At 46.8% G+C, this 24,156-nt stretch overlaps 1 protein-coding gene and 1 long non-coding RNA gene across 2 annotated transcripts in view; one reads left to right on the top strand and one right to left on the bottom strand.

Moving 5' to 3' along the window:
• Positions 1-620: 620 nt before the first annotated feature.
• On the bottom strand, positions 621-3,950 carry CHAC1 (ChaC glutathione specific gamma-glutamylcyclotransferase 1). The gene is made up of 3 exons (XM_039533412.1): positions 3,627-3,950; positions 3,015-3,050; positions 621-2,139 (listed from the first exon to the last, which is right to left on the bottom strand). The coding sequence occupies exons 1-3, from the start codon at positions 3,828-3,830 to the stop codon at positions 1,735-1,737; spliced, it is 645 nt and encodes a 214-aa protein (XP_039389346.1). The 5' UTR covers positions 3,831-3,950; the 3' UTR covers positions 621-1,734.
• Positions 3,951-4,038: 88 nt separating this feature from the next.
• The window catches only part of LOC120404312, a 31,652-nt gene continuing 11,534 nt past the window's right edge, over positions 4,039-24,156 (top strand). The window contains exons 1-3 of the long non-coding RNA XR_005597937.1: positions 4,039-4,276; positions 14,946-15,026; positions 16,104-16,205. This is a non-coding gene — a long non-coding RNA (uncharacterized LOC120404312). The remainder of the gene's footprint in view (positions 4,277-14,945; positions 15,027-16,103; positions 16,206-24,156) is intronic.

Here is a 24,156-nt window from a genome sequence, read left to right as displayed (position 1 = left end):
AGTAGGTGGTAGCCACCAGCTCTTAAATTAAGGTCTTGTCTACATTACTGGCTGGATCAAGGGGCAGCGATCAATCCAGCATGGGTCAATTTATTGTGTCTAGACTAGATGCGATAAATCGACTGCCAAGCACTCTCCCCATCTCTGGTACTCCACCAGGGTGAGAGCCACAGTCAACAAAGGAGCATTAGCTGTTGACTTACCGCAGTGTCTTCAGCGCGGTAAGTAGATTTAAGTACATCTACTTCAGCTAGACTATTCACATAGCTGAAGTTGCTTAACTTAGATCAATTCCCCCTAGGGTGACCAGTCCTGATATTTGGAGCTTTTTCTTATATAGGTTCCTATTACCCCCCCCCACACACACACACACCTCCTGTCCTGATTTTTCATACTTGCTATCTGGTCACCCTAAATTCCACACCTGCCCCATGTAGACTAGGCCTAAGTAAGGGGAGAACAGTGGAATTAGTGTGTGGGGCAGTGGGGGACTAGTGTTAGACTAATTGTTTTAGTGTAGTCACTCGCATGCAGGATATTCTCTTGGCGTGTGCCATTAGCTTTTAATCCTCCCCCACCCCCAAATGCATAAGCTTTGCTGCTTAAAAGAATCCATCAGGTTTGTTTTTCATTTTAGTGTCAGTTGGTTTATTACTGGGCACAATACAATTTCACTTTCTCATACACACAAGCCACAGTAACATGTCAGACAAACATTTCCTCTCCCCTATCATGGTTAAACTGTTTAAAAAACAAGACTAGTCCATGTTGTCAGAGCCTGTTCCTGAGAGGGATTCTACTACCATACCTTGCAATAGCAGCAGCTCTGTCACAAACACTATTTAACAGCAGGGAACTTGCTGGGTGAAGCTGATGAGTTTAGTGTTTACAGCTTCATCAGCTTCCTTCTCCCCACTCAACACTGTCCGGACAGCTTTTTCTCCATGTGTAAACTCAAGGTCTGGTAAGGGGCTCACACCTGCGTGCCACACCCTGCACTGCAGGGTATGAGCTGTTCTACTAGCAGACAGACATTTCCCCCTCTTAAGGAAATATGTATTACTACACATTACAATAAATACATCTTCAAGTTGCAAAAGTAAGTGCATTGGTTCTGTCCCTTTGAGACATATATAAGGAGGTAGGGCTCATAAGAACTTACAGGCAAATTAATTTTATATTGCACAGGAGACCCGGCATTATACTTTAAAATCCGGTCACTGTACTGGAGGTGGGAGAGGGAAGAAAGAGGAGGTCTCATTTGATACTAAGCATGCTCTTGTCCCCACCACTGTACAAGTGGCTTTGCCAGTCTGAGGTAGAGTGACCATTATATTGTGAAACACTGCAGTCAAGTCCAGCTCAACTGGTGTCCAAAATAAAAGTACACTGAAGAGGACAGCATCCTCTGTCTCTCTAAAAGAAGAGGAGTGAACACCATACTGTTCACATTTGACTGCCACAGAACCAAGCCTGACAGTGAAAACTCAGTCATGATCCTCACACCCAGCTCGGAGACCAGAAATGGCCACCATGGTTTCCACAGGTGGTGAGTGTGGTACCTCAAGTATGCTTGTAGCAGCTTCCCCGCCCCCAACTACTTGCTCACTGTCATGCTTATGTCTCTCCCACTCCAGTGTATTTTTTCCTTGCTTTCCTTCCCCCTCATGTCTTTGTTTGATATTTTCAAATGAAGACATCTCCCCTTTCAACCCTCTGAGATAGGAGTCTCATTCACACCTCCACTAAAGGCTCCTCAGCCTGGCATAGACAGGGCAGGATGGAAACAAGGGCCTCCTCAATGGAAAACAAGTGTTCGTCCTCCACCTGGGGACAAAAGTAGCGCATGAAGTCTGCCAGTCGCAGCAGATACTCTATGTTGTGTCCAGACCGACCACTTGAGACAATGATCTGGGCTGCAATGTCCTCTTCAGATGCTGGGCCAAGGTAGGTGGGGTTCTGGGGTGTAGCAATGTAAACTAGGGCCAGGATGGGTTCATCAGCCTCTTTATCCTGGGGGTGGAACTTCACTAGTTTGGTGTCATAGCCCCCCAGGACTGCTTCTCGCATGTTCAAGTACTGGAGCGATGCAGCAATCTGCTCTCCACAAACTTCATAGGCAACACCCCATGTGCATGCCTGAAATTACAAGTGAAGGTTATTTGCTAATGCAGATACAATGCAACAAATGCACCAGCATTTCCTATACAAAACCTTTTGTTTCAGGATGCATGGTCACCCTGTCTAGTTAAACAATGGGAACAAGGCCTGAAAAGACAATCAGGCATCTGAGAAGGGACGGCACAACTGATCCAAGGAAAGGGATGGAGGAAGATATGGTCTCCCTCTTCTGTTCTCCAAGGCAGCAAAGAATAGTTGCCTCTGTCTTTCAAAGTCACAAAGTGCAAAATTCAGCTCTTGGTGTATGCCATTGAAAGAAGAAAAACTGGCCCCAGAACACTTCTAGCAGCCTGGTATTCTTTGACAGGGCAAAAAGGCTCTCTACTGACTAGTTTATTCTGGAGGGGCAAGTCTAGTGTCCACTTTCATCTTGCAGGACAAGGGACCAAATTAATCCCTGGTGAAAAGCATCAAAGTGAGTGTGAGTGTATTGGTGATTAATCTGGCACAGCATGTCCCATTTCATTTAATTTGCCAGGTCTCTAGTTTTAACTCTGGCCTTCTTTGGCTGAATGGTCTAAAGCAGTGTCTGCAATTCCATCACTTCCAGCTGAGTCTGCTGACTAAAAAAATAACTCCAGCAAGGCCATCATGTTGATTTATACTAACCCACAAAACTGTATCCTACACTTGTTTTACCATTATTATGGGATACAGTTGCCAAGGGGTTACCACTGCCATGTAGTTAATGATGGAGATGTTGATTAGCTACTGAAATAGTCTAGTATCATTACTGTGGGAGTAATCCAACTAAAGCCACACAATAAACCTGAATAGCAGCAGCTATAGGTTTAATATATTCGTTAAAAGAGATGCTAGATGTAGATACTTACATCATAATCCTCCTGGAGCGTAACCACACGACCAGGCTACAGAGGGAGAGAAACATTTTAGAAACTAGACCAAGTACCAAGTTACCAGTACAGGCAAGCTAGGATGATACAGCCCTGCTGACACCCGCCGCAGCTCCAGGTACCACCATTACACTGCAAGTCACTGCAGGCCTATGAGACACCAGCAGCTGCAGGGCACCCAGCATCATAATGATGGCACCAGCTTCAGACAGGGTATGGGTTGTGCCAGGAGGCACAGCAGGGGGGGAAGGAGGCAGATTTTTTCCCCTAAGGTTATTAGATCTGGAGCTGAATTTACAAACAGCTGAATCCTGAGAAAGTCTGGGCAGGTGCCTTTATCAGTAAAAAGGGCCACGTACCACTTCCAGCAGAGGTATCTAGCCCACCCGGGCACTGACTGCTCCAAGGGCAGGTAGATGCCAAGGGGTGGCTTTGATTAGCCACTTCCGGACACCCCCATGCCCATGGCAAGGCGCCGGAGATTCACCCTCCGGGTTACCCACCTTCACCCCCCCACACACACCCGGGCCCGCACTCCCTCCTCGTGCCCCCCTCCCGCCCCCCAGCAGCCGGGGTCCGATCCCCTTTTACCATCTTCTCGTTGCCGCGGTGGAAGGTGTCTCCCTGCCAGAAGCGGCGGCTGTAGCCGCGGATGAAGCCCACCTGCCGGGAGCTGAACTCGAAGTCGGGTCTCCACACCAGGGAGCCGTAGCCGAAGATCCAGAGGGGCGTTTTCTGCTCCCCAGCATCCTCCTCCTGCGCCTGGCGCTCCGCGGGCGGCGGGTCCCGCTTCATCGCCCCGCTGCACCGGGCCCAGGGGGCGGGGGCCGCTGGCGGCGAGGCGGGTGCAGCGGCGCTGCAGGAGGCTCCCGAGGCTGCTGCGCGGGGGCAGCCCCAGCGCGGGGGCGGGGGCGGGGCGGCGGGGACTGGGCTACCGGGTACTGAGCGAAACGCCAGCAGCCCCAGCGCTTTAAACCCCAGCCCGGCGCAAGCTCCGCCCACCTGTCACAGTGCGGTGCGCTAGGAAGGGGCTCGTTGTCGTCGCCTCCAATCAGCGGCCCCGGCTCCGGTCCTCCGCCTCCATGCGGAACTGTGATTGGGAGGCAGAGCCTTCAGTCTCGGCAGAGCTCGCTCGCTGATTGGTCGAATGCTGACTGCTGTATCAATCCGGGATGATGCAACGGAACGGGGATCTTTCGCCGGGCCGTGCGTAGAGGAAAGCCGGCGGCGGATTGCATCAGGTAGCCAGGCCATGGCGAGAGGCGGGGGCGGGACGGATGTAGGGCAGTAGGAAAAAGGCGGGCTCGGGGAACGCTCATAGCTTGGAATGGTCCAAGCCTCAGAGCCAGTTCACTGCCTGTCTCTGGCCTTCACTCTCTAAAATGGGCACAACCATACTCCCCTGTGCCACAACCTACGCTAAATAGTGAGGTTACACTGATGGGGGAGATGTTGTAAGTATCTAGATCGTAGTAGGGGGAAGGGATAGACTACAGTAAAGATCTGGGGTTAAGACATAAAGAAGCAGGTTATCCAAATAAGTGGCTCAAACTTCCAAACTGTTAAATCATTTCATTACATCGTTTTATTACTGACACCTCCTCCTCTCCTATTGTTTGTCACCAACTTGATATGTTTTATCTCTGCCTAAACTGTACAGTTTCTAGGGCAAGGACTACATGTTTTATACAGCTCTTCTGGCACAGTGGAGCCCTGTTTCTGACTGGGGCTACAGGAAGATAAATGAATAACTGTCTGGGAGAGAAGTATCAGGGAGTAGCCGTGTTAGCCTGTGTCCACAAAAACAACAAGGAGTCCGGTGGCACCTTAAAGACTAACAGATTTATTTGGGCATAAGCTTTTGCGGTTAAAAAACCTGACTTCTTCAGATGCATGGAGTGAAAGTTACAGATGCAGGCATTATATAATGACACATGAAGAGACGGGAGTACCTCACAAGTGGAGAACCAGTGTTGACAGGGCCAATATACATGGCAGAGTGGCACTGCTGGTACATGATGGCATATATAACATTAGAAGACGTGCAGGTGAATGAGCCCTTGATAGTGTGGCTGATGTGGTTGGGTCCTCTGATGGTGTCGCTAGAGTAGATATGGGGACAGAGTAGGCAATGAGGTTTGATACAGGGATTGTCCAGGTAGTTTCCAGGAAGTGGATCTCTTGTGCGGAGATAGCTGGGAGTGCTGGTAGCGTCTGAGGAGAGAACCTCAGCCTGGACCAGTCCACACAAGAGATCCACTTCCTGGACCCTACAGTGCAAATAAGTGATGGTCACAAACACCGCCCTATACTGGAAACCTACTGACCGCTATACTTACCTACATGCCTCCAGCTTCCATCCAGGACACATCACACAATCCATTGTCTACAGCCAAGCCCTAAGATACAACTGAATTTGCTCCAATCCCTCAGACAGAGACAACACCTACAAGATCTTTATCAAGCATTCTTAAAACTACAATACCCACCTGGGGATGTGAGGAAACAGATTGACAGAGCGAGACAGTTACCCAGAAATCACCTACTACAGGACAGGCCCAACAAGGAAAACAACAGAACACCATTGGCCATCACGTACAGCCCCCAGCTAAAACTTCTCCAGCGCATTATCAACGATCTACAGCCTATCCTGGAAAACAATCCCTCACTCTCACAGACCTTGGGAGGCAGGCCAGTCCTCGCTTACAGACAATCCCCCAACCTGAAGCAAATATTCACTGGCAACTGCACACCACACCACAGAAACACCAACCCAGGAACCAATCCCTGTAGCAAACCTTGTTGCCTACTCTGTCCCTATATCTACCCTGGCAACACCATCGGAGGACCCAACCACATCAGCTACACCATCAAGGGCTCATTCACCTGCACGTCAACTAATGTTATATGTGCCAGCAATGCCACTCTGCCATGTACATTGGCCAAACTGGACAGTCCCTACGTAAAAGAATAAATGGACACAAATCGGATATCAGGAATGGTAACATACAAAAGCCAGTAGGTGAACACTTCGACCTCCCTGGACATTCTGTAACAGATTTAAAAGTCACTATTCTTGAACAAAAAAACTTCAGAAACAGACTTCAAAGAGAAACAGCAGAACTAAAATTCATTTGCAAATTTAACACCATTAATTTGGGCTTGCATAGGGACTGGGAGTGGCTGGCTCGTTACAAAAGCAGCTTTGCCTCTCCTGGAATTGACACCTCCTCATCTATTATTGGGAGTGGACTACATCCACCCTGATCTAATTGGCCCTGTCAACACTGGTTCTCTACTTGTGAGGTACTCCCTCCTCTTCATGTGTCAGTATAATAATGCCTGCATCTGTAACTTTCACTCCATGCATCTGAAGAAGTGAGATTTTTTACCCACAAAAGCTTATGCCCAAATAAATCTGTTAGTCTTTAAGGTGCCACTGGACTCCTTGCTGTTTTTACTGGGAGAGAAGGGCTAGGATGGAAGCAGTACTGGTTTAATGGAATAGGATGAGGGTAATAGTGGAGGGAGTGGCTAGGCTGGCGGAAGTGCTGGGCATAGGGGAATGAATGAGAGAGTGCCAGATGAATTAAATAATAATCAATGTTATTACAGTAGCATCTAGAGAGCACAACTGAGATTAAGATAGGATATTGTTAGATTAATGGGATAGGAATAGTCAGTATTGGATTAATTATATAGGAATAGTGTCCTAAGGGAATTGTTTGAAGTGCCAGGGTTTGCAACATTTTAAACTGAACTAGACCAAGCACAGGAACACACCCTGATGGAACAACCCTGCAATGATCTAAAAGCAATTTACATACTCTGTGTCTCTGATATCCAGCCACCTTGAATAAGCATATTAGCTGGATGATTCTGATAAACTGATCAGAAGTAAAATAATTAAAAATGCTGACAATGAAATTATCATGTTGATCTATAGGCCAGATTTCCCCGTGATGCTCTGGTAGTCATGCTAAGAAGAGAAAATGCTAGCCTGCTAGGAATACATATTTTCAGTGATGTACTGTATTAACAAACAAATACATATACTTATGTTAACAACATTTTGATTGACTTACCAAAAAGATACAAGTTAATAACAAATGTCCGTATATGAAAAAGAGGAAGGAATAAGACTGAAATTGTAAATGGGACTGGCAATAGGAAGGTCAATTTGTAAATCAAATTCAAAACTAGGATTAGACAAATTGTGCAAGCTAAACTGTCGTGTCTTCAGCCTGCAGGAATGGGTTTTCACAGATTGTGGTGATTCTCTCTTTCTGTTATGTGCTGTCTAATTAACTAATTATATTAATAAATCTAATCAAGCTTACTTATGCTCTTTAATTACTGAATAAATTCTAACCTTATTAAAACTGGTTGATTACAATTTAGCAACATTCAGTAGCTGAGGTATTAACAATCTATTTTTAAATGAATGGGAGCTCTTCAGATTGCTCTTAGAACTACTGAGGTTATGCCATAGATGAATGTGTTTCATTCTATAGCTACAGCCTCATGTAAATAGAAGATCACTTCAAATTCAGAAAGTTTCTGTGTAATCATATGACTTTGACATTTATCTAAAAGAAAGCACTAATTTTAGTGATATTAGTAGAGCCACTAAAGAAAATCTAGCTTTTTTCATCAGTAAATCTCACAACACCTTACAGAGGTGGTAAGCCTAATTATTCTCATTTTACAGACAGGAAAACTGCAGTACAGAGTAGTGATATGAATTGACTAAGGTTACCAAGCAGGCCAGTAGCCAAGTCAGGAATAGAACCCTGATCTTTCAAGTCCCTGTCCAGAGTTCTGTCTACTACAGGGACTTGTCTGGTGCCATGGTGCATTCTGATTTAATTTAAACCCTGGTCCAAAATACCATTTATTTTTCTCAATGATTTGTTTAGGAACGTTCATCATATTGTGACAATGCCATAGAATGTGTAACATTGCCTTAATGCCCATGCAAAATTCTTCAGACCTCCAGCAGGCACCTTCTTCACAGCTGTGTCGTGGTGAGTGCATGGCCCTCAGGTGAGTTCTGTGAGCAAAAGAGTTGCCCAAAGAATTTGTGATTGAGAATTTTGGTTCATCATTCTTCCACAAAACAAACAGTGACTTTTTCCCCACTTAGCTTTAAGGACGTGGAGTGACAACCTGGCAGAGGTCAACTCTCAGAAGGTGGGGCCTGTGTCACCTGTTTGCAAAATTAGATGTGGTGCCCATTCAGATAGTTGCAGATGAGCAAGGGATATGCAGGCAGGGGCTTTAATGTTTTGCTGTATGCTGTGTATAAATGGAAGGAATTTCTGCTACTGAGCAGGCTGTAGAAGAGATTGACTTTGCAGTGACACTGGTTTAAGCGACATCAGTGCTCCCCGAGAGAGCAAATCATCTTCTCAACTCCTGCCTGCATTGGGGCCTCAGTGAAATAGTCTTCTCACAATTGTCAGGTTTGTGTTGCCCCCATAATGGAGATTCTAGTATTAGTCAGGGATTGGAAAACCTAATTCACCCTATTGCAGCAATCTGAGTGCTTATACTGATGTTCTCCTCTTACGCTTACAGAAGCTGAGGGCCTGCAGTACAGCAGACCTATCCATCTGAGGACGTCTAGGCCTACCCTGTATGCTTTAAGCCCTGAGATAAATATCTCTATTCTAGCCTACTGAACATGTTCTTCACATCTGGAAAAGTGGAGATGGCAGTGTAATTGGAAAGTCCACTCTCCTAATCCTGAGCTGTACAGAGCACTGGCCATTCCAATGGGAGCTACAGGTGCTGATCAGGCCCAAAATGTGGGAAGGATCTCTTAATGGGAGCTGTATTTCTCACCAAGAAAAGAACAAGTAGAAGAGACAGACTAGTGTGAGCATGCATTTCTCTGTCCATATGCAGATGTTTTGCCATATTGGCAATATTTTGAGTTCCATGGTAAGTACAGATTGACAATTGGCAAAGTCTCAGTGGGCCCGAGTTGGGAGGAGATTGAAGAAATCAAGGTTTTGCTGTGATCTGCAGCAAGAACATGCTCCTTCTCTGTGCAGACAAAGTACTATTGGGGGGATTCCGCATCTGATGTTTCACAACAGCAGATGATCATTGTTGGCCAGATTGAGAGCCCCTTACTTGCAATGATAAGCAGTTGCTCACATGAGGAATCCTATTGTAACAATTTGTATAGGTAGCTGCTCATCAGTATACAGGGTTTACATTCTGGCCCTGTGCATTTCCCAACAGAGGTTGTGAGATGACAAGAGTCTATTGTCTTATTAAAGTGGAAGCAAGAAATGAACATTGGAATGTGGAGGGCAGGAGGCTGGAGCTGTCACTTAGCTCTCCTTGTTCTCCAGCCTGGTCACACACATGCAAGACTCTAACCCAGCAATGGATGATTAATTGCCGGACATAGCGAAGTCTAGGTGCTTAGTTAGAAGGGCTACAAACTGGAGAACAGGTTAGTTTTGCAGACAAGTCTTCCATTGTCCAGGGCCGGCTCCAGCTTTTTGCCGCCCCAAGCGGCGAAGAAAATTTTTTTTAATAACGAACAAACAAAAGATGATTGAGCAGCTGCTGAAGTGCCGACAACGAGTGAAGAGAGGGAGAGTGAAGGACCCACCACCGAACTGCCGCCAAAGACCCGGACGTGCCGCCCCAGCAACGGCGGAGTGCCACCCCTTTCTATTGGCCGCCCCAGGGACCTGCTTCCTTCGCTGGTGCCTGGAGCTGGCCCTGCCATTGTTAGACTATCTGGCACCAAAGTGCCCTTGCAGTTCTCGTCTCCATGCTGATGGGTGTATGAGTGTGGCAATGGAGGCACAAGAGAAAAAATGTTAATTTATTTGCAAAGTCTCCTGTCCCAGATTTTACCTGCCACAGTCTGTTTAACTTCAGCTGAGATCATTAACTGGCTGTGTTTAATCATTAAGCAGTTAATATTAACCTCTAAGTGAAGCAAAAGCCTCCAATATCAGCTGAGGTCAGGAGTAATGATCTTAAGTGAAGTAGAGGGAGTGTTAAAATCCAGTTTGGTGCTTGGAAACTATTATAAATTAGGGCATTACATAGGCCAACTGTACCAATACAGGCAAGTCATGCCTCAGTTTCCCATACAGGCCCCAGGGCTGATGAAGTTGCTCATCTTCGCCACCAGGGTTCAGACCAACAGTCACCGCCTCCCCACCTTGGAAAGGAATATTGTCCCTCCCAGAGTTCTTTGAAGCCCTGGCATAATTTTAATACAAGTAACAACATTCACCAGCCCACAAAGTAAGACAGGTTAAAATGAAGCAGATCTCCATCCCCACTCTAGGCTGCCTACCCAAGAGTCAGCCTCAGCACCTATTTCATTTCTCAGTTCCTTTTCCCCTTTCCAGGGCCCCACCCTTCAGGCCACGTACATCACTGTTAACAGGCCCTCTTCTTCAAGCCATGTACACCTATTCCAGTGGCTCCACACCTCGGCCACCTTCATGCTTGTTGCAACTTTTCTCCCCCACAGCCCTCAACTCAGGGCTTCTGCAGGCTGGCTCCCTGCAGTGTGCCACTCCCCAGACCCCCTTCACCAACACCTACAAATCTTACCTCTGCTGAGCATTGTCTCATGGAAACCTCTCTCCAGAATCAGTCTTCCTTTACTGGGCTCAGCCTATCCTGACTGAGCTGGGTCTTCCACTTTGCTTACCGGCCTCTGTCTGAGCTGTCAACACAGCATGTTCCCCAACTCTGGCTAGTTCTTAGCCAATGCAGAGAGTGTGCTGTGGGTATCTGCACCAGCAATTCTCAAGACTGCTCTCTCAAGTCTCACACAGCTCCCTGCCACTCCTTCCTACCACCCCCCCCAACACACACACACTTTTTTTTCTGGTGGAGCAGATTTGACTGGATAGTCTATTGTCACCACCAATTATACCTCTTAACTACATAGCAGTTTATATTCTCTCATTGTGCTTGGAGGAGAGATATGTGTGCAGGAATAAATCAAATGGGTGCCGAGGAGCCAATCTGGAAAAAGACTAGGAGATCTGGCCTCTTCTCTGTGCATGTGTAAATGGCAATGGCTATTAGTATTAGTGATACTAATGCTTATATGTTCCTACTGCAGGGAGAGCAGACCTCCAAGCTAAAGCACATGGATGTTATAGATGCCAAGATAAACAGACAGGTGCAAAGGGGAGATATGGGGACAATGATGTCATGAAGTGTTGAGGAGATGGATGCACATACAGGGATAAAGCAGAAGGGGATAAAGGAGATGGAAAACTGTAGAAATCTGGCAGTTTATTATTGCCAGTCAGACAGCTAATGGAAAGGAATGTCATTGATATGTTAACAGTGGAAGAATTAAAACACATCCAATCCCAGGCTCGCTGACATTTAAAAAGGAGAAAAAGACAATTGTAGATTTAGGTTTTGCAGCCTGAAACTGGTTTTCTCAGGCTATAGAGAAATAAAGACCTGGTTTATATTTAGCAGTAAACACATTGCTCCCTCCGGGCAAACATTCTGTGTGTTAGTCTCAGATGACTGATGCATAAGTACCAACACTGGCTAGGATTCAGTGCAGCTGTGAATCACTGCAGAGCAAGAGAACCACAAACAGGTCTGGTATGATGCACAGGAACAGACTGTAACAGAAATAGTTATCTTCAGCTCGAATTTCAGGTCTGTAAAAACACATCTCGACAAGCCATGGATGTGCATGGATTGGAAGATGTGTTCTTGTTATTAAGAAAGGGACTGTACTGTTCAGAAATCGCTGACAGTGAGATAGCACAGGGAGTCCTAGGACAGGAGGAACATTGGCCCATTTCCATCCACCCTGCTTGGCATTGCTTTCCCTTCTCTGCAGGGAAGAGAGGAGAGAATTTCAACACACATTTACTTCTCTCCCCTCCGGCTTCAGTGGCTACGCTCGGTTTGGAAGTGACTCACAGATTCATACAAATGTAGGGCTGGAAGGGACCTTGAGAGGTTCCACCAGTGCTTCATGCACTGGGCCAGAGCTGCAAGTGATATAAATTGGCATCGCTCTGTTGATTATGGTGGAGCTACATTGATTTCCACCAGCCAAGGAGCTGGCTCACTGTCTCTAGTGAGACTGATTTAATGCAATTCTTACGGCAGCAACAAATGCTCTTCAGACCTGAATATGGACAGGACAAAGACAAATTGCTATAAACCATCTGCATTTGGTTAGCTTAACAAACCAAGCGGGAAAGATATTGCCACAGCTTCTGAATAAAGGATTGGATGATATAAGATGAAGTGGGGTAGGGTGGGGCACAGCGGCTACATCCAAAGAGATTAGACGTGCATTGGGAATTTTGACTCAGGTGTACAGTCAAATACATTTGAATCAATGTTACTCTGTCCTGAGGGCGGGGAACAATAAAAAGAAAGGGCAAAGGTTCACTGATGACGTCCCAGTGTCTTTTTCTAAACCAACTGTAGCGACTGTAGTGCTAGTGTAACGTGCTGATTGACAGCTCTGGTGACCAATGCCCTAAGCAGTGAGGCAGGCTTCCCATGCTGTCCTGGGACTGTGGTTCCATCTTAATGATGCCTTGTGTGCTGTCGGCACTCTACAAATAATGAATAATTAATAACTTGGGGGATCCACCCGTAAGAGTGAGAGGGGAGTTTAGACTGCTGGCGCAGCCAACCCGGAGTCTGTTCACGGATACTGGTACCAGTTAGTGCCAGCTGAGTGTGTAGTTTTTGTGATATTGCGTGTCAATCCAAGACGTGACCTGAGACCAACTCTTGCACATAGATCATGTGACTTGCCTTCAGCTAGTAATTAATTTTAATCACTTCTAACCTAACCTGAAACTGACTGGTGATCTAATAATGAAAAACTCCATGTAATCTATTAGCAATCCCTTGTATGAAAGAGTCTCTGACATCTCAGTGTTTTATCTGGAAATCATCTAAAGAAACCAGTTCTCTTGGAGGTTGTTCACTTCTATACAAAAAAATGTCCCAATTGTTGTATGTTTTCCACAATTTTCTCCCCCCCCCCCCACACCCAGGAATCAATGCAGTTTCAGCACCGCTTCTATAGGCCATGGACTACTTGGACATGCCAGTGTTGCTCTGGTCACGTAGTGATAGTTACTCTGTCCTGAACTGTTATTTCTCAGTCAGCCAGACCACATCTGTGTCCTAGTGCTTACTGTATCCGACTGATCATCTCTTCCAGGCACTGACCCTGTCCTGGCACTCTCAGAGGCCTTATCTGTATGGGTTTGAGCAGTTCTTATCTGTATGGATTTGAGATCACAGGTTCTGTGAATGAAAAGGGGAACGTGTGCTTTATATTTTTTCACTCTACAGTTCCTGAGTGTAATTTCTTCATTATGAACTGAAGAACTGGTTGATTTTGAAGTGATTTGTCTTAGTTAAAGAAGGCCACATGTTGACTTATTAGAACGCTCCATTCCAGTAGCATCACTAAAACAAACTGGCCTGTATGGGCAATTAGGATAATAGGCCAGATCCTCAGCTGGTGTAAAGTGTCCTAGCTCCATTGACTTCAATGAAGATAAGTCAATTTACACCAGCTGAGGATCTGGTGCAACATGTCCACAATTACTTCTGCTCTTAGAGCCACAGAACATTTCTCATGACAGATATTAGATCTTCTAAGCCAAGGGATCTCAAACTTCATTGTATTGCAACCCCATTCTGACAATAAAAGTTACTACACGACCCCAGGACGGGGGACCGAAGCCTGAGCCAAAGCCTGAGCCCAACTCAATGCGGGGTGGGAGGGGATGTGTGGAAAAGCTGAAGCCCAAGGGCTTCAGCCCCAGACAGGGGGCCTGTAACCTGAGTTCCAACATGAAGGGCTGAAACCCTCAGGCTTCGGCCTTGGGCGGTGGGGCTCAGGCTTCGGCCCTAGGCCCCAGCAAGTCTAAGCTAGCCCTGGCGACCCCATTAAAATGGGTCATGACACTCTTTGGGGTCCTGACCCACAGTTTGAGAACTGCTGTTCTAAGCCATAAAGATATAGACTTAATTTCTACTGAGATTGAGACATACTGTCAGCGATCGGGAGGACATTAGAGTCAACCTAGTGGGCACAAGCTTAGACTACAGGAGCTTTTTATTAACGGTACAAATTGCAAAGCTCCATTAGAGAGAAAGAGAGTCAAGAGAATGTGAACTCTGTAATAAAAGAGAGAACTGAAATACTTCCTAAATCCACTGTCTACGACAAAGAAAACCAAAACTGATTTAGTAAGAGCCAGCATCTTCAAACATCATTATGGATGTGTCACAGGGTGAGATGGGCTTTTATAGCACTCATGTCCTAGCTTTGACCTATGCTTAGCAGTCCCCTCCGAGACCATGTGACTGTGAACCAGGAGCAAGGCCTTTGAAGGAAGCAAGTTAAAAGTCAGGTCCTACCTCTCAGTAATGAAGATAGCTCAAAGGGGATCTCCAGCCACCAGGTGTAAGGAAGTGTTGACTGATTTTTAATCTGGCCAAGAAATCAGCCTAGATTCTCCTCCGTATCCCACATCTGTCATCGGGTTGTTAGCCCCCAAGAAAACTTACAAGGTTAAGATAAACAGAAAATAACAGTTTTATCTATAACACAACAGTTAAAACTGTAATAAAGGGATAAATACTAAGGACTTCCTCTAACTATAGAGGCCAAAATATAAACCCAGTTGCGGCTGTAACAACCAGGGGCTTAAAGTCTTGACCCAAAACTATATAGAGGACAGGTGATCGGAGCCTAGATGTCTCTTTACCATGTCTTGCAGCTTGGTTACAGACGCCCACCGACACGATAGGACAGAGCACTAAACGCAGGCAGTGACAGCAGGCTCCTGAGGCTGGGACCTCCAGACAGGTAAGTTGACAACTCTGTTCTTCTCTTCATAGACCTTCCATCCTGTGCCGTCGTGTGTCCATGAGTGAACTGGAACCAAAGGGCAGCAGATGGATGGGTATCCTCGGATACAGGTATGTACTCTACCCCAGCAACCCTTACTGTGGTACCTGTCTGCCTCTCAGATGGGCAGCCCTGTGGGACTAGAGGCTGGACTTTTATACTGCCTTGTTCCTAGGCAGATTATTAGTCACATGACCTGCCTATTTTCTGCCTTTAGCAAAAAGGGCGCCAAAGGCTGGGGAAGAAGGGCACCAAACACGGATTCCCGACAACTACTAAGGGAAATCCAAGATGGCTATGTGGGGATAACGTAAAAATGGAAAAATAAAGAAAGTTCCCCTACAGAAGCACTGGCAATGAGCTTGAGCAAGTCCTGGGGAGGGTCAGCAACAGAGTCCCTGAGCGACAGCAACAGCAGACTGGGGAAGTTCTCTGGGTGTTGGGGTGGTTCCTTGTGGGGAATGAGCTGGGGATGGAGCCCATGAGTGGCTTGGCTAAAGAGACCTGAGGAAGGTCAAGGAGGAGATGAGCAACACAAGCAGTAGCCAAGGGGAAAGTGAAGCTGGAGTATTTGAGTAACGGGGACAGTTGCTTCCTGAGCCCAGCGTGGAGGGAGGGACTCAGCTCCCCCATACCGAGGGTCAATGTTGGGATATTGAAAATCTTTTTCCTGAGTGTCTGGCTCGAGAGTCTTGCCCGCATGCTTGGGGTTCAGCTGATCGCCATATTTGGGGTCGGGAAGGAATTTTCCTCCAGGGTAGATTGGCAGTGGCCCTGGAGGTTTTTCGCCTTCCTCCGCAGCATGGGGCAGGGGTCGCTTGCTGGAGGATTATCTGCTACTTGAAGTCTTTAAATCAGGATTTGGGGACTTCAACATCTGAGTCAAGGGAGAGAATTATTTCAGGAGTGGGTGGATCGGCTTTTGTGGCCTGCATCTTGCGGGAGGTCAGACTAGATGATCATAATGGTCCCTTCTGATCTTAAGTTCTATGATTCTATACCTAAGTTGTGCCACCTGGAGGGGTGAGCTGCAGCCAAGTGGCAAAGGCCTTATGACAGGGTGCAAGCTCAGTCCTCAGAGGGATAATGTAGCAAATGCTAGGAGTAAGGACCAGCAGCTAGACTGCTTACCTGCTCCATTACCCCAGGTAGTCTAATGAGTGCATCTGGGCCCCAGCTGAGCTGCCTGATTGGCCTAACCCTCCGATTGGCTGAGGGGATCAGCAGACTTACTCTGAAGACTGCAGCAGGTGAGTACTAGCTGCTCAAAGCATTTGTCCATGGTTATGGTACCTCCTGCCTTGCTGTGCTACAGGTAATCAGGTTCTGACCTCTAATGTCTGATTCCAGCTCTGACCTCTAAGTCTGGCTCTGACCCTGGATGCCTATTCCCAGTTACTGACTCCTGCTGCAACCACTGTGACTGCCCATGTCCCAGTCCCTGACAGTTAACTCTGACCTGTTAGAGGGAGCAGGGGAAATATAAAGGGCTGCCTGGGAGGCAGTAAGGGGAGGAAAACTGGGTGTGAGTAGAAGCATAGCTTACAGCTCTGCATAATTGTAGAGACTGTTGGTGGTAGTTGCTGCCTTTGTTTTGTTAGAGCTACTGCTTTTCTGTTGGCAGTCTGTCTACGTTCCCATACTGGTGGCCTGACTGTTTTATTTACTGCTGAGAGATCAGTGTGTCAGCCCACTGGCCTCTGCCAGAAAGTGAAATGGTCAAGACCCCAGAGCAGGCAAAGGACCTCCCCTATACCAAGGGGAGAAACTTTGTTGTGTAGGGTTGGACTTTTGACTACTCTGTAAGGGGAAGACTTTTTTACTTTGATCAGAGGGCCAAAGCACTAAATAATTGAGCCACCACAAGGAGACTGTAGACCAGGGGTCGGCAACCTTTCAGAAGTGGTGTGCCGAGTCTTCATTTATTCACTCTAATTTATGGTTTTGTGTGCCAGTAATACATTTTAATGTTTTTAAAAGGTCTCTTTCTATAAGTCTATAATATATAACTAAACTATTATATGTAAAGTAAATAAGGTTTCAAAATGTTTAAGAAGCTTCATTTAAAATTAAATTAAAATGCAGAGCCCCCCAGAGCAGTGGCCAAGATCTGGGCAGTGTGAGTGCCACTGAAAATCAGCTTGTGCCATAGGTTGCCTACCCCTGCTGTAGACCACTGCTGGGAAACTGAGGCACATAACCATCCAGACAGCAGAAGAAAGCTGCTCCTTCACAGGGTCCCTTTACCTGTACCTTACTACATCCTTCATTGTTTGAAAGAACTATCCCACATCTTGCCTGCTTTACATTTGACTGTGCTGGAAGGAACACAAGTGAGCGAGTAGCTGGCCGCAGTACCTAATGTGTTCAATATTTTGTCAGTTAACTCAAGTGTAACAAATTCTGCAGATAATCTGGGAAGATACAGGTTAAGGGTCAAGGGCTCCTAAGTGACTACAGATAGTTTAAAGTTCTGAATCCTATCAAATTGTTTTATGTAGCGTATATAAGGGAATTAGGATGTGACAGATGTGAGATGTTGGAAGTATGGAAATGTCAAAAGATTGTTATACTGAGGTGTGCCAGATGCTATCGTAGGCACTGCGATTATTCCTATACTTGTGTGTATATATAACACTTAGATATCTGTCTGCATTAGGGACTGTATTCTAGCTCCATGGGGAACGGTCACTGAGCTTCCACCAGGAACTAAAATCTGTGGGGTGTAATTAATGCAAATTCTGGGACAGGTAAACAACTCTGGGGAATCCCCCCATGCCCCCTGGAAATTGCCTGTACAGGCTCAGATTAGGTTCAAGAGGCCCAGCAAACAAAGAAAGGGCTCTTGGTATAAATGGTCAGCCTGAACTGGCAGGGGGACCCTCATTTGATCCTCAAACTGACATGAAATTGTAACCAAGAGGGTGAAACTCTTTGGGAAGGGCTTAAAGGATAGGTAACTTGCCAGGGTCTCCAAGTGGAACACAGGTGACATGTTTCTCTTTGGTGCCAGGATGCGCACACACCTGCTTTCTCTCTCATTCCTTAAAGAGGCTTTGGAATTTGTGCCTTCAGTGATAAGCTTCTGGGCTCTAAGCATGTGTTCACTGGGCTGACTCTTATGTCCTGACACTGAGTATGTCTATGTCTCAATAGATAAGAGATCAGGAGTTGTGATATCCCTTAGGGAGTTCATTTTCAAATACAAGTGAAAGCCCATTTCTTTATGGTTTAGAAGCTCTAATACCTGTAATGAGAGAGGTTCTGAGACATTAACAGCTGCAGTAATCACAGATGTATTGTCTGTGAGTCTCCAAGTTTGTTCTTGTGATATTGTTGAAGGGGAGCTTTGTTTTCAAGTAAGTCAACATGTGTCTTCCTTAAGTTAACCACTCCAAAATCAATTCTCTTTAGTTTATTATGAAGAAATGCCCCTCACAGGCAGTGTGGAATGAGGAAATAGGTAATAATTAGAGATATACTAATCTCCTAGAGCTGGAAGGGACCTTGAAAGGTCATTGAGTCCAGCCCCCTGCCTTCACTAGCAGGACCAATTTTTGCCCCAGATCCCTAAGTGGCCCCCTCAAGGATTGAGCTCACAACCCTGGGTTTATCAGGCCAATGTTCAAACCACTGAGCTATCCCTCCCCCATTTGTGCTCACGAATGCCTCAGCTGCAATGTCTTTAAAAGCACATCTGTTTTATTTCAATATAAACAGAACGAAGCACTTCTTGTCAGTGTCACGGGGTTGGCAGTGGATCTCGTTGCATCCTCTGTGTGATTCCCAGCCTGGTAAATAAAACTTCTATGAAACTTCAGTTGTATCCTCCATATGTTTTATCTCTGCACCAAACTCTCAATATGACCATGCGGATGTAGCATGTTCTGTAATGATCGTGCTGAAGGGTATTAAGACAGAAATGTAAGGATCATGCTGGCATGTCATAGTGTTCATTGGAAAATGGCAAACGGGCATGGGTTTGCATCAGACTGCAAAATGCTGGTACTGACATAGCCCAGGGCATGGTAGGGCAAGAACAATATGGGGCTGGTTCCAGATACTAAATCTGTTTGAGTCATTTTCTGCTTCTCTACAGGGAAAAGACTGCATCAAGTCAAACACACACTCGCACTCCTGCCCTTCCCTGGAAGATGGTGTGGGCTGGATATAGTGGGTTTGGAAGTGAAATTCTAGCAGTGTCACTATACTGTACCTTGTCTGAGTGAGAGACACCAAATAGGAAGGATTCTATCAGCCTGTGGTGGGGTGTTCACCCCCCACTTGCCCTGAAAGGGTTAATGCAGACTGAGAAGGGGGCTAATTAACCAGACAGGGCACAGCTGAGGAGAATCACATGACTAAGCAATCCCCTGACTGGGTGAGGGAGCTCAGCTGAGGAGGAACAAGCTGGGTTTATAAAGCCAGGAAACTGGAAGTAGAGGGGGCTGCTGGGGAAGTCTGCAGTTACTCTCTAGGAGGTAGGTAGGGGTGTGCGCGCGCGCGTGTGTGCACGCGGTCGGCCGGCAGTTAGTAGTTGGGAGGCTGGCAGACCAAGAGATGGGGAGTGCCAGATGACAAGGAAAGGGTTTAGGGAAAGGCAGTAAGGTCTAGGAGGGAGCAGACCTTGGCTGCTGAGTAGAGGGTCCCTGAGCCAAAACACGGAGTAGAGGGCAGGCCTGGGTTCAGCTGCTGAGGAAGTGGCACTATGAGGCAGTGACTGGGAAGATTGCTTTTGTATCGCGGATGGGAAAAACGTGTACAGTGAGTTGGCCAGAGGGCCAAGTTGCAAAGAGGTGGTAGCAGCTCATGGAGCAAGAGAGGCGCTGCAGACAGAGAGATGGCATGCAACTGTGGGAAGGGGTGTCAGCCTCCTGAAGCTAACCCCCAGAATGACTGGGAGGAGGTGCTGGCCCAGTGCTGAGTACAGCACCCTGTCACACAGCTGCACATTCTTTTCCCACCCAATCAAGAACTGAAGGACAAATACAGTTATTCAGATATGAATTCACCTTTTTAGCTTTAAAGATATGAACTGAAAAGACCTCAGGTAGGTTTTGGGTTGAATGATTGCAGGTGGAAGAAGGTAAAGCTATAGCTGTTGATGAATAAGGTGAAGATTATTTTCAGAGTGTTTCATAGCCTTGCGGATGGTTCATATGAAATGACAGCTGCAAAGTCTGTCTCCTCCCCTGCCTCTGATACAAGGAAACTTTTTCAGGGGACTGTCTATTGCCCCTCTGGTCAGGATAGTAGTTAACACCCTGGATTGGCAGCGCATTGCATAGTAGCTAGCTAACGGTCAGCAAAATGATACAGGTTAGTAGTGACTAAAAGTTACAATCTGATGGCTGTGAGGTGGCCTATGATAAATGAGTTTGATTTCAGCTCCCTGAGGCTCCTTGAAGGTGTGACTAACTACACAAAGTGCACAACAATGGCGAACCAGGCCCGCAGTAACTAGTACTACACGAAAAGGGCTTGTAAAGAATGCCTTTCTGAATTGCAACAGTGGCAGTTGTTCCCCCACCCCACATCTCAGATTTGAGGGGTGAATTGGGCTAATTGCATGTTAAAAGCACCTAGTGTGGATTTGCTTTGGGGTGTGTCCAAGAGATCCTTGGTTCATACGATACCTGTGGATTCCGTCATGTCCTGTGCAGCACTGACTCTGGGAAATTTCCCCCACCCTCCCCTGTGAAACTTTGGACATAGCTTGCAAAGGAAATGCTAGTTTTCTTTATGGACCATTCCTGTGTGTGCTGTGATAGCACATGTTCTGGAGGCTGATGGTTACTGAGTGGCTGTACCATTCACAATGGAATATCAGAGTCACAATCTGAACATGTGATATCCATACTATTACATAATGATCCTGCTGGCAGGTAATATCTGAGCAGATAAATCATCAGTGTGATATTCTCTGGTACCGATGACACATGTGGCCTCAGGATTACATCAGGCTAGCGAGTGCTGCCAATCAAACAGCCCAAGCAATTCTACTGGCCCAGGGCCAAGCATGAAGTCTGGCTGAGGCAACTTCTTGCTTGGTATTCCCTCCCCTCCCCCACATGTGGGAAAAGACAAGCTCATTGCAGCCTTATCTATGCTGGATGCTCCACTTCACACCTCTCAGCTGAAGTTTGCCTTGGAAACGCTTCAGTCAAGTGTGAAACCCAGCTTGGTACAGATTGTTCTGCTGAGCAAGGGCTCCCTCCTGCTGCCTGTGCCTGTTATAAAATACCACTCTGACTTTGACTTTAAAAAGAGATGTGAGCTGCTATCCTCTAAGCTCCAGGGGGAATGATTAATCTGGGCACATGTACAGCACCCTTCCTTCAAGATTTTTGCACACTAACTAAGCTTCACAACATCTGTGGGAGGCAATAGATGCTCATTATAGTCTTTTTAATGTGTGGGTTGTCTACACACTTTCTGGTGTAATACATTGGACTCTTTCCAGTAACGTGTCCAAACCCTGCAGTCCTTTCTCAGGGAAAGCTCCCAGTGGGCATGGCTACACTTGCAGATGTAGAGCACTTTGAGTTAAACTAGCCTTGGAGAGCGCAATAGGGAAAGCACTGCAGTCTGTCCACACTGACAGCTTCAAGCGCACTGGCATGGCCACATTTACGGCACTTGCAGTGGCATTGGGAGTGGTGCATTATGGGCAGCTATCCCACAGAGCATCTCTTCCCATTCTGGCGCTGTGGCTTGTGGGAAGCAGGTGAGGGGCATTCTGAGTCCCATCCCAACACCTCATGATGCATTGGTTCACATCCCAGCAATCCCTCTGCTTCCATCCACAATTAGCACCATCTTTCAATGTTTTTTGTACTGCGTGCTCTGTCTTCCTTTTCAGTCTGTGGGAATGGATCCCCAACTGCTGAGGAATATGCTGACGAGTCTCACCAGCACATCATGTTTGGCAATAGAGTTACTCCTTAAGATCCAAACTGATAGTGAGGACTCCAACGATATTGACTTGAGTAATGCATATGACATGAGATTGCTTGTGGCATTCCCGGGCATGCTCACCACCATGGAACGCTGCTTTTGGGCTCAGAAAACAAGCACTGAGTGGTGGGATCACATCATCATGCAAGTCTGGGATGACGAGCAGTGGCTGCAGAACTTTCAGCCCACCTAGTCTCCGAATACATTAATCGGAAGGGGTATTTCTCTATGGTTCTCCAGGTGCTTGTGGATCACCATGGGCATTTAATTGACATTAACGCAGGCTGACCCAGAAAGGTGCATGACGCATGCATCTTTGGGAATGCTGGCCTGGGACTTTTTTCCCAGACCAGAAGATCACCGTAGGTGAAGTCGAAATGCCCATTGTGATCCTTGGAGACCCTGCTTACCCTTTAATGCCATGGCTCATGAAACCCTACACAGGGAGCCTTGACAGCAGCAAGAAGTGGTTCAACAACAGGCTGAGCCAGTGTAGAATGACTGTGGAGTGTGCTTTTGGCTGTTTAAAGGGCCGCTGGCGCTCTCTGTATGGGAAGCTGGACCTGGCCAATGACAGCATCCCCACGGTTATATCCGTGTGCTGTACCCTCCATAACATTTGTGAAGGGAAGGGTGAAAGCTTCACTCAGGCATGGACCTCGGAGGTTCAATACCTGGAGGCTGAATTTGAACAGCCAGAGAGCAGGGCTATTAGAGGGGCCCAGTGTGGGGCTGCAAGGATTAGGGATGCCTTGAGGGAGGAATTTGAGGCTGAAAGCCACCAGTAATGTCTGGTGTCCTGCATGGGAGTGAAGTGCAGTGGTTCCAATATTAGTAGGAATCTGTTTTTTCTACGCTGATTTGCAGTGCCTGTTGCTTTCCTGGGCTAAGGTATCTTTTACTTTATGCAATAATAAAGAATGTTTTCAAAGCCAAAAAATCCATTTATTGAAAAGAATCACAACTGCTTGGGAAACAGAAAGGTCAAGGGAGTGGGGTGAGGAATGGTACAATCACAGATTTGCATATGTCCTGTTATCATACTCAGCCTTCCTGTCTGGAGTGCTGTGCAATGAGTGCTGCACTTCAGGATGGCTATACTGCATGGTGATGGGGGTTGAGTGCAGTGGGTAAGGGTCATAGTTTTCAGGGCTGGGTGGTGAAGCTACAGGTGTTGGAAGCAGCTGGTGGTGATAAGAACCCGGTGTGATGGGTTGAATCACAGAAACCCCCCTGGGAACTGCCACCTGATGTGCCAAGACTACTTCTACTCCTGCTTTCCCTGCCAGCTCGGGACTCCAGCACCCTGTCTTGTTGAGCCAGACACTCCTGTCTGCTCCAACACAGAACCAGGGTCTGAATCACATGCCCCAAAGCTACAGACTTAACCTGAAAGCAGCTTATAGAAATGTTCCTGTCTTTAACACTCAGATGCCCAACTCCCAAAGGGGTCCAAACCCCAAATAAATCTGTGTTACCCTATATAAAGCTTATACAGAGTAAACTCATAAATTGTTCATCCTCTATAACACTGGTTGGTCACCTGAGGGCAGGGCAGTAGAGTTCGAAGTGATGACCAAAGTGGCTAGAACAGGCATTGTGGAATGCTTCTGGAGGCCGATCAGAGTGCATTAACAGACCAGAGCATCCACACTGGTGCTGCGGCGCTCCAGCGGGAGCGCATCAAACATTATTCCACTCACCGAGGTGGAGTACCGGGAGCACTCTAGCCACAGAGTCCGGGTGCTCTACGTGGACACGTCGTGAGTTAGAGCACATTAAAGCAGCCCGGTGCTCTCTAAACTCGCAAATGTAGCCATGCCCAGTGAAGTCAATGGCAGATAGGAGTGCTTCCACCTCCCAGCGAGCCCCTTTCTGAAGGGGTCATGGTTCTCATCTATTTTTACACTGTAGGCTCACACAGCCCTCTGTCCTTGCTAAAAGGATTGTGGTCGCAGCAGGGAACTAGTTTGGAAGGCAGTGTGGAGGGTATTGGGGCTAGGGCTGGATGCAGAGGGCTGGAGGTGTGCTAGCTGGGGAATTCCTTGGTGGAGCCTTAACCCTAAAGTCTAGGACTAGTGCTGGAGGCTGAGGCTAAAGTATTTTGTTTCTGTTCTAAACGCATTTCTTTGACTGTGGAATGATGGTGACACCAGCTTGTGGGTTGGTTTTGTGGAATGTTATGACAAACCCAGTGTGGTGCACCTCCCACCCAAAAACAAACAAACACAGCTGAGATTTCAC

This window comes from Mauremys reevesii, linkage group 4 (assembly GCF_016161935.1).
Source record: "Mauremys reevesii isolate NIE-2019 linkage group 4, ASM1616193v1, whole genome shotgun sequence".
Taxonomy (NCBI): domain Eukaryota; kingdom Metazoa; phylum Chordata; order Testudines; family Geoemydidae; genus Mauremys; species Mauremys reevesii.
The sequence above is the reverse complement of the archived record's forward strand: the minus strand, read 5'-3'. Positions and strand labels throughout refer to the sequence as shown.